This window comes from Rhinatrema bivittatum, chromosome 3 (genome assembly GCF_901001135.1).
Source record: "Rhinatrema bivittatum chromosome 3, aRhiBiv1.1, whole genome shotgun sequence".
NCBI lineage: Eukaryota > Metazoa > Chordata > Amphibia > Gymnophiona > Rhinatrematidae > Rhinatrema > Rhinatrema bivittatum.
Window position 1 is genome coordinate 35,216,832 of NC_042617.1, and position 13,533 is coordinate 35,230,364.

General features: G+C 47.4%; 1 protein-coding gene across 1 annotated transcript in view; it reads right to left on the reverse strand.

Annotated features, from left to right (window-relative positions):
* Nucleotides 1-13,179, reverse strand: part of DEGS1 (delta 4-desaturase, sphingolipid 1) — a 33,999-nt gene extending 20,820 nt beyond the window's left edge. The window contains 1 exon segment of the mRNA XM_029593098.1: nucleotides 12,679-13,179. Coding sequence (XP_029448958.1) covers nucleotides 12,679-12,760 — 82 coding nt within the window. The 5' untranslated portion in view covers nucleotides 12,761-13,179.
* Between the last annotated feature and the right edge of the window lie 354 nt (nucleotides 13,180-13,533).

Sequence of the window (13,533 nt, forward strand, 5' to 3'; positions counted from 1 at the left end):
GCAATTCTACAGCCGCCACAACTACATCAAAATCTGCTGTTCCCCCTGAAATCATGGGGAAAGCACAGGCCCTGCAGCTGGCTCCCACTGCCGCTGATGCTAATGGACCACAGCTCCCTCCAACCTCCCCTGCCTCTAAGGGACAGCAGCACTTTCTTCCCCCTCTCACTCCACCATTTAACCGTCGCAATATTCCTTTTTCTCTCACCCACTGCAATCTTCCTCAATTGCCCTCTCCCCCCAGACTGCCCGAATCTCCCTTCTAAACTGCCAGCCACTGCAAACTTCCTCCTTCCTCACTCTGCCCAGGCCAACTGCTAGAGTCCTCCTTCCTCTGTCCCCACCAAATGCCACATTTCTATCCACCAACGGTAACTCTTCCTGTTGGCACCACAGGGTTCAGAATCATCATAACCTGTGCTGGCTAACAGTGCTCAAGCTGGAAATGTGTCACTGCAGCAAGAGGTGACGGGAAGGAAAGATGGGCATGGGGAAATGGGCCAAGAGCCACGGTTCAAATCCCAAATAATTACTGGAAGCGCCTTGTGACCTTAGGGAAGTCACTTTGTTCTCCATTGCCCTAGATACCAGCTTACATTAAAAGCCTTTTCTGGAGCAGGGATTTACTTTCTATACCTGAACCGTAACTCACCTTGAGCACGGGTTTATAAAGGCAAGTAATTAAATCCAAAATCTAAATCCAAGCAAAATGACTGTAGGTGGAATTGATGGATGGAGGAGCAAGGATTGAATAATTGAAAGGGCAATGAAAAATTAATGGGGAGGAGCAGCAAGAAGATAGACAAGAGGAGGGAGAAGGAAGAGCAGAGGCAGCGACCCCAACAGGGGTTGGCAGCATCTTTCAGCACTTACGGGGCCAGCGTTCAGAATAACTTTGCATGCCAACATATGGCATACATATTAAGAGAGACAGTGAGGAACCAGAGGACAGGAAGAAAGTGATAGAAAGAAAAATGAACAAACAAAAGTGAAAACTGATCTTGCAAAGTAGACAAGTAATAAATGGTTTTGCTAATAGCCTGACACATGGAAGGTGCTTTTTCAGTTTCTTCTGCTCTCTCCTGCTTCAGCTTCCCCGATTGTCATATCACCGCCGGTCTCACTCTCCAGACTCAGTAGCAGGGGCTGTTGCACTTGGAAGGATTTCACAGAAATTTAGCATCAGTGTAACACATGGCTACCAAATTTCAAACGAAACAGCACCGCAACATACATAAGAACATAAGAAATTGCCATGCTGGGTCAGACCAAGGGTCCATCAAGCCCAGCATCCTGTTTCCAACAGAGGCCAAAACCAGGCCACAAGAACCTGGCAAGTACCCAAACACTAAGAAGATCCCATGCTACTGATGCAATTAATAGCAGTGGCTATTCCCTAAGTGGAATTGATTCAGCCATTAATGGACTTCTCCTCCAAGAACTTATCCAAACCTTTTCTGAACCCAGCTACACTAACTGCACTAACCACATCTTCTGGCAACAAATTCTAGAGCTTTATTGTGCGTTGAGTGAAAAAGAATTTTCTCCGATTAGTCTTAAATGTGCTACTTGCTAACTTCATGGAATGCCCCCTATTATTCGAAAGTGAAAATAACCGAGTCACACCTACTCGTTCAAGACCTCTATCATATCCCCCCTCAGCCATCTTTTCTCCAAGCTGAACAGCCCTAATCTCTTCAGCCTTTCCTCATAGGGAAGCTGTTCCATCCCCTTTATCATTTTGGTTGCCCTTCTCTGGACACACCCTCAATAAGTGCTTTTGCTCTAGCTAAATGTACCTAAAAAATTATCAACATTAGGTAAAAAATTAAAGAAATTCTACAGAATCCACCTCAGATGCTGCAGGGAAAAAAAAAAAAAAAAAAAAAAAAAGGCCTCAACTAAGATGGTAGGAGCAGAAGACAAAATTAAGTGGCCATCATCTTGCTTCTAATTAAATTGTAAGCATACTTTAAAGAACTGGCCAATGATTCTTTCTTTTTGCCGCAGTAAGGGGTGTGTCTCCTGCTCACCACAACATTTTTAGCAAAAAAAGAAAAATCATCTCAGAGAAAGGGAAAACAAAAAAAGATTGCCGTACAACATTTTAGCTTTCATGGCTTTGTCAGATACATTTGCTGAAACTTTATTTTAAAAAGAGCTAACAGCAGAAATCACTGCTGCTTTACCCAATGTACAGAAAAGAGCCATAAAATTAATGTTATGAGGGAGAAATGGTACTGTTTTATAATAAACAGGATACAATTGTCTGTGTGTGGCAAGTCTAAACATCTTGTGCATTCTTTGCGTGTTATGTGACGGTGCAGAGTTAACACTAACAAGTCTAGAAGCGTGCAGTGTGAAAACTCCCTTTACTGGCAGGCACAATACCCCTCCTTATGAAAAGAAAGTAATTTACCACTAATGCATGTCCTATTGAGAAAACACAACAGAAAGACCACAAATTATAAATAAGGAGACAAACTGGAATGGAAAACTAAAACAGCCACTCTGCATGCAGTGCAACCCTGCAGAAACAGAAAATAGCACCTACCATAGTCCCAAGATCTGCAATAATGCACACAAACTAATCTGCACAAAGTTACACCTGCATTATGGCATGCACTCAAACAATAACAACCCAACTTATGAAATGGCAATACTACAAATATTAAACAATGCCCTAAACACTAATATACTTCCTAATAGGGAAACAGAATAAGCCAAGCAGCTATAGATCCCCACGCAGAACTAATTGTAAAACTACACTAATAAATGTTAGAAAACAGCTGAACAGAACATTCAATAATTAAAATTATTAAAATCATAAAATTAAAAATTGTCCAAATATCAATAAAATATTTCAAAGCAGCAGACATCACATAATACCCAATAATTAAAATGGCAGTCAATCAAGAAAAATAAACTTAAAAAGCCATATTTACTTACCCTCTCCAGCAACTCTCCTACTCCTTTCCCTTGCAGGCCAATAGCACACACCAGTCACCTCCCTGTCCAGGCTCTTGTCTCTCTCTCGCACACACACCAGTCACCTCCCTGTCCAGGCTCTGTCTCTCATCCACACACAGTCACCTCCCTGTCCAGGCTCTGTCTCTCATCCACACACAGTCACCTTCCTGTCCAGGCTCTGTCTCTCTGGATCCACCTGGTCTGATGGCTAAGAAATGCTAAATTTTAATTTTTAGCTTATATATATATTGCATTCCTAGTTCAAAGGACGCCCTCCTCCAATTGTAGTTTGCATTAATTCAAAAAAATATGTGACAGTGGATGGATGGAACCCCAAATGTTAGATGAGCATCAACTACTCTTCTTCATAGGTCCTTAGAAATTTCTTCAGATCATGATATGATGAGCTGCCACTAAATTTTAAAGGTAAAGAGTAAATACCAAACTCAAAAACTTTTGGACATTTATACAGAATATCTCAGCTTTGCAATATTACTCTGCAGGATGGTTTACTTCAATGTTATTTAAGCACCCGATTCTAATTCGCCAATTAATTGTGTTAAGGAAACTTAAGGGTTCACATACTATTTCACACACTGAGTCAGAATTAGTCTTCCTACTTTGCTTATCACTGTATTTCAAGAACATGGAATTGTTTCACATATACTTTTTATTGCAGAAGAACTTAAAATGGAGGTATAGTAAGAACTTGTAAATTGTCATTATAATATTTGGAGCTCACAAACTTAGTACTGCAACTGCTTTATCTCTGAAGCAGGCCAATACTGTAAAGTGTGCTCAGCCGAGCACACTTTACAGTATTGGCCTTTAATCACTCGCTCCCGGGGATGTCCCCCAAGAATTCCATGAGTAACGGCAGCCGTGGGTGGGATGCTGAGTCCATCTGTCTACATTAAGGAAAATGAAATTATCAGGTAAGTAATTTCTCCATTTCCTAGCGTGTAGCAGATGGACTCAGGACCAATGGGATGCATAAAAGCTACTCCTGAACCAGGTGAGAGGCTGCCCATGACCCACTTAGTACTGCCCTTGCAAATGCTGTGTCCTCCTGCGCCTGAGCACCCTGGCGGTAAAACCTGGAGAAGGTGTGGATGGAGGACCAAGTCGCCGCCCTGCAGATCTCAGCGGGTGACAGCATCTTGGTTTCCACCCAGGACACTGCCTGGCCTCTAGTAGAATGGGCCTTGACTTGTAAAGGCGGTGGCTTGCCTGCTTCTATGTAGGCCGCCTTGATGACTTCTTTGATCCAGCGGGCTAAGGTTGCTCGCAAGACCACTTCCCCCTGCTTCTTCCCGCCGAAGGACGAATAGATGGTCCATCTTTCGTATGGATTCCGACCTTTCCAGGTATTGGACCAGGAGTCTGCAGACGTTGAGATGGCGTAGACTGAGCCTCTTCTGAATTCTTATGCTCATCTGGCAATGGTAGCGAGATGGTTTGGTTGAGATGGAAGTGAGACACCACTTTGGGGAGGAACGACGGAACTGTGTGTAACTGGATGGTTCCAAAATCGCAGGAATTTTGACTTAGCGTGGTATGATGTCATGGTTCTCGCACCAGGCTTCGAATACTCTCCAAATCCTTATGTATGTTAAGGATGTGGAGAACTTGCGTGCTCGGAGTATGGTGTCAATTACTGCCCCCGAGTATCCGCTCTTCCTTAAGCAAGTCCTCTCAATGGTCAGACCTTAAGAGAGAATCGAGCTGGATCCTCATGGAGGATCGGTCCCTGTTGGAACAGGTCTCTGTGTGAAGGTAGCGGCAGGGGGTTCCCTGTCAGCAGTCTTCGCACGTCTGCTTACCATGGTCTTCTTGGCCAGTCAGTACTTGTCCCCTGTGGTGTTCTATCTTGTGGATGATCGCGCCCAATAGGGGCCTCGGCGGGAAGGCATATGAGAATCTCCTGTGGCCAGGTCTGTACCAGGGTATCTATTCCCTGGGACTGGGGTGTGGGGGAGGAGTTTGGCTTTCCAGGCAGCTGGAAAACCACGTCATGGAAGAAAAACTCCATTGCCACGTCTGACTGTTTTCTCCTTAGGCCTACTCTTAGTATAAAGAAAATGTTTGCTCCGACCGCAGCATATGAACAGCCCCCAGCTAACAGGAAGTCAGCAGGAAACATCTAGTGCAAGCTTTTCTGCAGCCCCAGAATAGCTCATGACCTACTTGCTTTTCACACCTAGATAATTTAATACAAATGCCCATGACCAGCTAATGACCTCCCCCCTCCCTGCCTGAAGACTGACCGCTTGCACCTACTGCCCACTTGCACCCACGTAGTAAAAGGTCAGCATAAACACTTGTGGTGGAAAACATTGTAGCAGGAAAATATGTGACGTATGTATCATATCAAATACTATGAGATCATTTACAATAAAAGGGCAGCCTTCCCAAAAGCCTGGGAGAGCACGCTTCACCCTGAAGACCGTCTGAGGTGTTTTCATTGCGACACTGGGGTTCCTGCCTGCTGCTGAAGAAACTGGGTACTTGGGCGTTGGACCGGTTTGTCAGGAGGTCCATGGTTGGTGTTCCCCAACGGTTTACTATCAATTGGAATGTTGTGGTTGACAGCTTCCATTCCCCTGGATCTAGACTTTCTCTGCTGAGGTAGTCTGCCACGACGTTGTCTTTCTAGACAATGTGGACAGCCGAGATCTCTTGAAGATTCACTTCCGCCCATGACATTAGGAGGTCTATTTCCAGAGACACCTGCTGGCTTCTGGTTCCTCCCTGACGGTTGATGTAGGCCGCTGTTGTGGCATTGTCCGACATTACTCTGACCGCTTTGTCTCGGAGTCTGTAAACGAATCTTAGGCAGGCTAGTCTGACTGCCCGGGCTTCTAGGCGATTGATGTTCCATCCCGACTCTTCTTCATTCCATTGCTCCCCCATCCTCGTAGGCTGGCATCCATGGTGAGTAGGATCCAGGTTGGTGAGGATAGTCTCGTTCCCTGGCTCAGATGGGCTTCTTGTAGCCACCATCGTAGTTGGGCCCAAACTCCGTCCGGGAGCTGAAGCCGTACTGTGTAGCTCTGGGACAGTGGATTCCATCGTGATAGTAATACTTTTGTAAACCGTTGTGATGGCTCTACCGAATGACGGTATATAAAACTCAAATAAATAAATAAATAAATAAATAAATGAGCGTTGTAGGGGTCTCATGTGCGCTCGTGCCCATGGAACTACTTCCAGTGTGGATGCCATGAGGCCGAGAACTTGTAGGTAATCCCATGCTGTGGGATTACCTACAAGTAATCGCAACTGGGTCATCAATTTTGATCTCCTTATCTGTGTCAGAATGACATTGTCTTGTTTGGTGTTGAACCGGACTCCCAAGTATTCTAGAGATTGGGAGGGCTGCAGGCAGCTCTTGTTTGTGTTGACCACCCACCCGAGGCTCTCCAGTAGAGTTTTGACTCTGTTGGTTGCCTGGTGGCTTTCCTCTGGGGATTTCGCTCTGATCTGCCAAATCGTCTAGATAAGGGTGCACGCGGATTCCTTCCTTCCTCAGTGTTGCTGCCACCACCATGATCTTGGTGAACGTCTGGGGTGCAGTGGCTAACCCGAAAGGTAGTGCCCGGAACGGTCCAGGATCGAGAAGCGTAGAAAATGCTGATGCTCTTGATGGATTGGAATGTATAGGTAGGCTTCCGACAGATCCAGGGAGGTAAGAAACTCTCCAGGTTGTATCGCCCTTATTACTGAGCGTAGGGTTTCCATGCGGAAGCGAGGAATCTTCAGGTGACGGTTGACCGCCTTGAGGTCCAGGATAGGTCTGAACGTTCCTTCTTTCTTGGGGACAATAAAATAGATGGAATAATGGCCAGTATTTATTTGTTGTGGAGGCACCGGTGTTATAGCCTCTAAGGCTAGTAATCTGGTCAGTATAGCTTCCACTGCCATTCTTTTGGAAGAGTCATGGCAGGGAGATTCCACAAACCTGTCCGGAGGGAGGTGGTGGAAATCCAGGTAATATCCCTATCGAATGATGGATAGGACCCACCTGTCCAAAGTTCTCTCGACCCATCTTTGGTAGAATAGGGCAAGCCTGTCCCCTATGGCTTCTTCCTTTGGATGGGTCGGCTGATTTTCATTGTGGGGTGCGGCTAGGGTCTGGGCCCGAGCTGGCTCCCCTTTTGTGTTTGTTCCGAAAGGACTGGCTCCGGCCTGCGGGGTGAGCCGCTTGATATGAGCTTCTATATGGGTTGAAGCGCTGTGATCTTCTGCCCCTGGAAGTCCGGGGGAAGGATCGCTGGTTTCTCTTATTCCTGTCCTCCGGTAGCCGTAGCAGTGGGGACTCGCCCCATTTGTTGGCTAGTTTCTCTAGTTCGCTTCCGAACAGGAGTGTTCCCTTGAAAGGCATCCTTGTGAGTCTTGTTTTGGAGGATGCGTCAGCTGACCAGTTTCGGAGCCAGATTTCTCTTCTGGCTGCCACGGCGGATAAGACTCCTCTAGCTGCTGTGCACACCAAATCTGAAGCGGCGTCCACGAGGAATGTTACAGCTGGTTCCAGGGCCTCCCCCAGGAATGTTGTTCCTGGTCTGTGATAAGCAGGCGTGTGTCACCACTGCACAGCAGGCCGCGATCTGTAAAGACATAGTGGAGACGTCAAAGGACTGTTTGAGGATAGATTCCAGACGTCTGTCTTGAGCATCCTTGAGTGCTGCTCCTCCCTCCACCAGGATAGTAGTGCGCTTCCAGACTGTGCAGACCATGGCATCCACTTTCGGACATGCCAGGAGATCTTTGGCGGCTGGGTCCAGGGGGTACATGGATGCCAGAGCCCGGCCCCCTTTGAATGTAGTTTCTGGGGCATCCCATTCCAGGTCAATTAGTTGCTGGACGGCTTGTAATAGTGGGAAATGGCTGGAGGTCTGACGGAGTCCTGCTAATAGTGGGTTCATCTTGGGTTCGCCCCCCAAGGCACTTGTGCCTGGGATGGCAAGCTCTTTTAAGCTGTTTGTGACTAGGTCTGGAAGCTCGTCCTTGGTGAAGAAGCGTCTCATGGTTCGATGGGGTTCTGCCCCGGAGGGAGTTCCCCTTCTTCCAGGGTTTCTGACTCCTCATCTGACATGTCAGTGTCCCTAAAGTTGGGGCTTCTGTGCGGTGGGATCACGTCCCTGGGCATAGAGTGTCCCGGCATGTTGAGGTCCTCTGGTGGAGCCTGTGGCTGCATTATAAGAGGCCCCGGTTGCATGTTGATGAAGGTATGCAGACCTTTGAAGAATTCCACCCAGGAAATAGAAACTGGGTCTAGACTAGGGGGCGCCATGTCCCTGGGGAGCCCTGTTTGAGGGGGGGGGGGTCCCGCTGTGTAATGCTAGGTCCGGCATACTGCTCGAGAGGCTGGGGTCCGGTACCGGCTGGGGAGGGCCATAAGTTGGGTCCCCTAGGGCCTCTTCGCACTGTATACACAGGGCCATAACTTCCTCATGCTGTGCAGCTCTAATGTGGCATGCTAGGCAAAGGCCCTGAACTTAGAGTTTATTTTCAGGTGGTGCCATGGCTTGTGCGCTCCAGTGAGCGAAGTTGCGCTCATAGGTTTGGTGCGTGCAGGGGAGATGTGCGCGCTGTTATGCGCACAGGTCGAAGTTATGCACCCGGCACAGTAAGTGCGTGGCTATGTGCGTCGCTTGTGTGCCCGGTTGACCGCATTGTACTTGTGCGCGCGACGCTGTGCGCACGGATCAAAATGGCGGACAGAGCCAAAACAGTGACGGCGACCACGCGGAGGATCTTCACGTGGGAGGACCTTCTGATCCGATCGGGGTCTAGCCCTGCTAGGGCAGATCAACAAAGTGGCACTGGTCCCGGCTGGCGACCTGTGCGTCTCCTCGAGCTTCAGAGACCGGAGACTTTTAAATAGATTGCTACCTTACCTTGTTCTCAGCGCTTCCCAGTTTTGTTCCGGGCGGTCTCCGGCTGCAGGGGGAGAGGGGTAAAATACCTTCACCAACGCACTCGAGGTTGCACCCGCTACCTCTCAGCCTCACCCGATGTCAGGGGCTAGGTCCCCGCTGAGGGTCGGCCGCCGGACCGAGGCTTACCTCCGAGGGATTGCGGAAATCACCTCGGGAAATCTCAACTGGGGGAGGGACCCAACGGGTGTCACCGCAGGAGAGCAGGGCTCGTCTTTAGAGGTAAGATGTCTTCTTAATTTAGTTTTTTTTTTTGTAAAATTACTCTAACGCTGTGCTAACGTGCATAGAATCCCTAACTGCTATGGAGACGGAAAATACTGAACAGCTGCACTTCCTTCAAGGGTATATGTACTAGGGCTGACGTCAGATTGAAATCTGATCCGTCTCCAACTGCTATCAGGCGTACACTATACCCATTGGTCCTGAGTCCATAAGAACATAAGAAAATGCCATACTGGGTCAGACCAAGGGTCCATCAAGCCCAGCATCCTGTTTCCAACAGTGGCCAATCCAGGCCATAAGAACCTGGCAAGTACCCAAAAACTAAGTCTATTCCATGTAACCATTGCTAATGGCAGTGGCTATTCTCTAAGTGAACTTAATAGCAGGTAATGGACTTCTCCTCCAAGAACTTATCCAATCCTTTTTTAAACACTGCTATACTAACTGCACTAACCACATCCTCTGGCAACAAATTCCAGAGTTTAATTGTGCGTTGAGTAAAAAACCTTTCTCCGATTAGTTTTAAATGTGCCCCATGCTAACTTCTGCTACATGCTAGGAAATACTGCTTCTCTGTACATCCTCCAACTTAATATCCTAGTGATATTAAGTTGGAGGGACAAAAATGATAAAAAAAAAAAAGTAAAAAATGTGCCGGCTGGTCAGGTTAAGAAAAGAGATGCTCAATTTTACCAGTGTCCATTTTCCTAACCTATGGCTTCAGCGGGTTCAGAAAACCGATGCTCAAAAAATTGAGCTTTGGTTTCCTGAACCTGCTGCCAGCCACCTCTCCTGGGCTTCTGCTAATGAGGTGCTAAGGACACGCTACTGTCCCTAGCCCCTCCTTTTTAGCGCAACCCCTCATTTAAATACAGGATCACGCGCATGTTGGGAAAGCGGACGCTCAACACGGAGCACCCCTTTTCTTGTGCTTCTTACTGTATCGGCCTGAAGGTGAGCTGAAGTCTCTTCTCAGTAAGTTTCACTGCCAGAGTCAGATCTGATGGTTTCAGAGCCTATTAAAGTGGTCCTGCTTATCTGTGATAGCAGCAGAAGACCATCTACTCTCAAACTCTTGAGGGGAGGCCCACTGATGAGAACATTATCACCACAGACAGTTAATGTAGGACATACACATTTCTTCTTACTCAGACTAGACATCATTTGTAAATAACCTGTTGCTATTGTATTAAAACACAGACAGTTGTGAACTGCCTAGAGCAAATTCTCTACTAAAATTGTCTGACGATATTTTCAAAATTATCTGAAAAGAAATGAACTGGAGCCAGATGGCTTAGCAGTAGCACTGCTGTGCAAAAAAATGGTTTTATTCCCAGATTCAGCTGTTGGGGCAGGGTTTGGAGCAGCATTCATGACACACCAGTACCTAAAGGCTCAAGGGCACCACCCCTCCAGGTCCAACTATGTGATTGCAATGCCAGAGAGATTATAAAAAAACAAAAAGGGAGAACATAAATATAAATTTTAATACATCAGTATTCATACATATCAAAACTGCATACAATAACATCAAGACTTAAAATACATAAACATACAATATTGGCTAATATGCCATATCCTAAAACAAACTACACAGAAGCAATTAAAATCCCTGTAACTATAATAGTCAATAAAATTAATCAAAAAGTCACGTAAACCACCAAGATTTAATACATTTTCTAAATCTTAAATAATTTCTCTCTAGGTGTTATTCCACAAATGTAGTGCCTGCTACTGAAAAGAAGTCTATCTGGTATTCTCCAATCTTATTTCAAGAGGAGATGAAAGCTTTACTAATTCAAGTTGGGATGATCTAAGGGCCCTTACTGGTCTACACAAAACCATAAGATTTGCCAAACTGATAGGAAATCCTCTGTAAAGGGCTCTATACATAAGCGAGGATCTTGAAAACAACTCTATAGTGTATTGTAACAAATGGAGTTCTTGAAATAAAAAGGTGTAATATGTTCATGTTTAGAAATACCAAAAGTAGCTGCCAAATTTTACAATAGTCTAACCCTTCTCATAGCATCTATCCTGTTGAGAGTTTCTGTAATATTGGGTAATATGGCACCAGATTACCTCAGCCAGTTAAACAAAGGCATGCATATTGATTTATTTTTATTTATATTCCATCTTTTACAATCTACATGGCCAATCCAAAAAGCTGAGTATTAAAATTGTGCAGTTTAAAGCACAAGCTATATTTTTTTAATGCCGCCTGCAGTAAGCTAACACAATAGTTATAAAATGATTTATGTGCACAAAAATATATCATTTTATGTATAGAATACATGATTTGTACACAAAAACCATGTTTTCCAGACCTAAAGCGAGTTAGGCGCACAAAACACATTTGCTGCCCATGGAATACCGCCAGTTTCCACCAGCAGCTTAACATTAGCCATCTAAACTTTACCTCGGGCTAAAAAGTTTCTAATCCTAAGAAAACATGAGGTAAGCACCTCTTGCGATACGGGAGTGGGGGGCGGGGGTAATAGCTAACGCAATCATAAAGCATGAAAAGCCCTTGGGTAGATTGCCAGTAAAGTTTGTGCACAAACTCGGCGGGTTAAACTGTGCCCGGCACCTTATTGTATCGGCCCCCGCGTCGCTACCAGAGGCGGGGGGGGGGGGGGGGGCGACACACGACTCGCCCAAGGTCACAAGGTGAGTCAACGGGATTTGAACCTGATTGCAGTCTTCCACGCTAACCCCCTGAGCTATTCCTCCCACCTGGGATAAAGCAGAAAGCAGCAGAAAACGTCTACTTAAAAAAAGAAAAACAAAAAAAACCCCCCAACAACAAACCAACCGTGGGGCTCCCGCCCTAACTCATGCAATTCAGCTTCCAGTAAGTCCTTCCCCTCCCCCTCCCGCGAGCTCTCAGCCTTTCCCCGGAGATGAGGAGGGGGACCGCGCCCGTTACGCGAACCCCCATCCTCACCCACCCAGGGCGAGCACGTAAGACTCGTTCAGCCTCACCGTCTGTAATATTAATAATAATAATAATAATAATAATAATAATAAAGTATCGCGTGTAAGCCGAAGATAGGCGGCAGAGAGCCCAGCGCCGATTCCCTTCCCACATAACGGACTCGCCAGGCCGGGAGCCATCACCCCAAGCCACGTTTTCCCTTTTACTTTTTCCAACCTGGCTCTGCCACACACCCCCCTCCCCCTTCTTTAAACTCCAGCTCTGGAGAGTAAGGGGACGGGCTGCGAACCCCGACTCCATATCTTTATCTGCAAGACCCGCCCGGCCCACATACACATCTGCAAGAAAAACACACACAGAAAAAGCCAAAACGAATGACTAATGCACAAAATATCCCCCTTCCTATCCTCTGGCCCAGTCTCATCAAGCAAACCAAAGAGGTTTCAGAGCCACTCGCTGCGCTCAGGCTCTGGGGCCGGTGCAGTTCATCGCGGGAGGAAAAACTAAGCTGCCGGCTCCCACACCCCGAGCCGGCGGCAGGAGAGCCCCCAAGACGGCGGGAGAACAACGCATGAAGAAAAGCGGGAGGAAAGATCTGCAACCCACCCAGGATCTCCTTCCTGCGGTCTGCGTGTGGCTGGTCGGTATAGACCCACTCGAAGTCCTCGCGGGCCACTCGGTTCCCCATCGCTGACGGTCTGCGCCTGCCGAGAGCACCGATCCGGTCTGTTCCCCCCCCGCCCGAGCCCACGTCCGACCCTCTCTGCCTGCCGGCGGCCTGAAGCGCCTCCTCTGACGTCACCGCCAGTAACGCCTCCCCAACCCCCTCGCGCTCGTTACGTATTACAATTCGCCTTCCTTATTCTGCAGTGTTTATTAATATGGACGTGTTAAGAAAGAAAAGTATAAACTGAAAAGGGGGCGGAGGTTGTATGTATTGTTTCCTATTATGGCGAATTTTTCTCAGCCACCCCCCCCCCCCGGCCGCTATGCTGTGAAGAGAAAAGGTGGCGCTGTAGAGTTCGCGAAGGCGTCGACCGCCTTCCTGGAAAGGGGGAGGGGGAGGATGCCTCGCGCCGCGGCCTTGTGGTGGCAGTGCGGGGCGTTCTGGGAGCGCATGGGCGCACGGGCTTCTTCTGGAGGAGTGGCGAGCCCCGCTTGGCGCGTGGCGCACTGCTGCCGCTCGACGGTCGTGTTCGGCACGGATACGTGCGCGTCTACACAATAAATGTAGCATCTCTCGGCCATGGCTGCTGATTGCGTGCTGAGCCTGGGACTGAGGCACACCCTGGAAAGCATGGGAAGCGAAATGACAGGAGGCCTGGTTAGCTGAGTCTCTTATATGGCTCGTCCAAACTATTTCATGTGCACATTTCTAAAAGGAACTTGTCCAGTGAACGGGTTACTTAAGAACATAAGAAATTGCCATACTGGGTCAGCCCAGCATTCTGTTTCCAACAG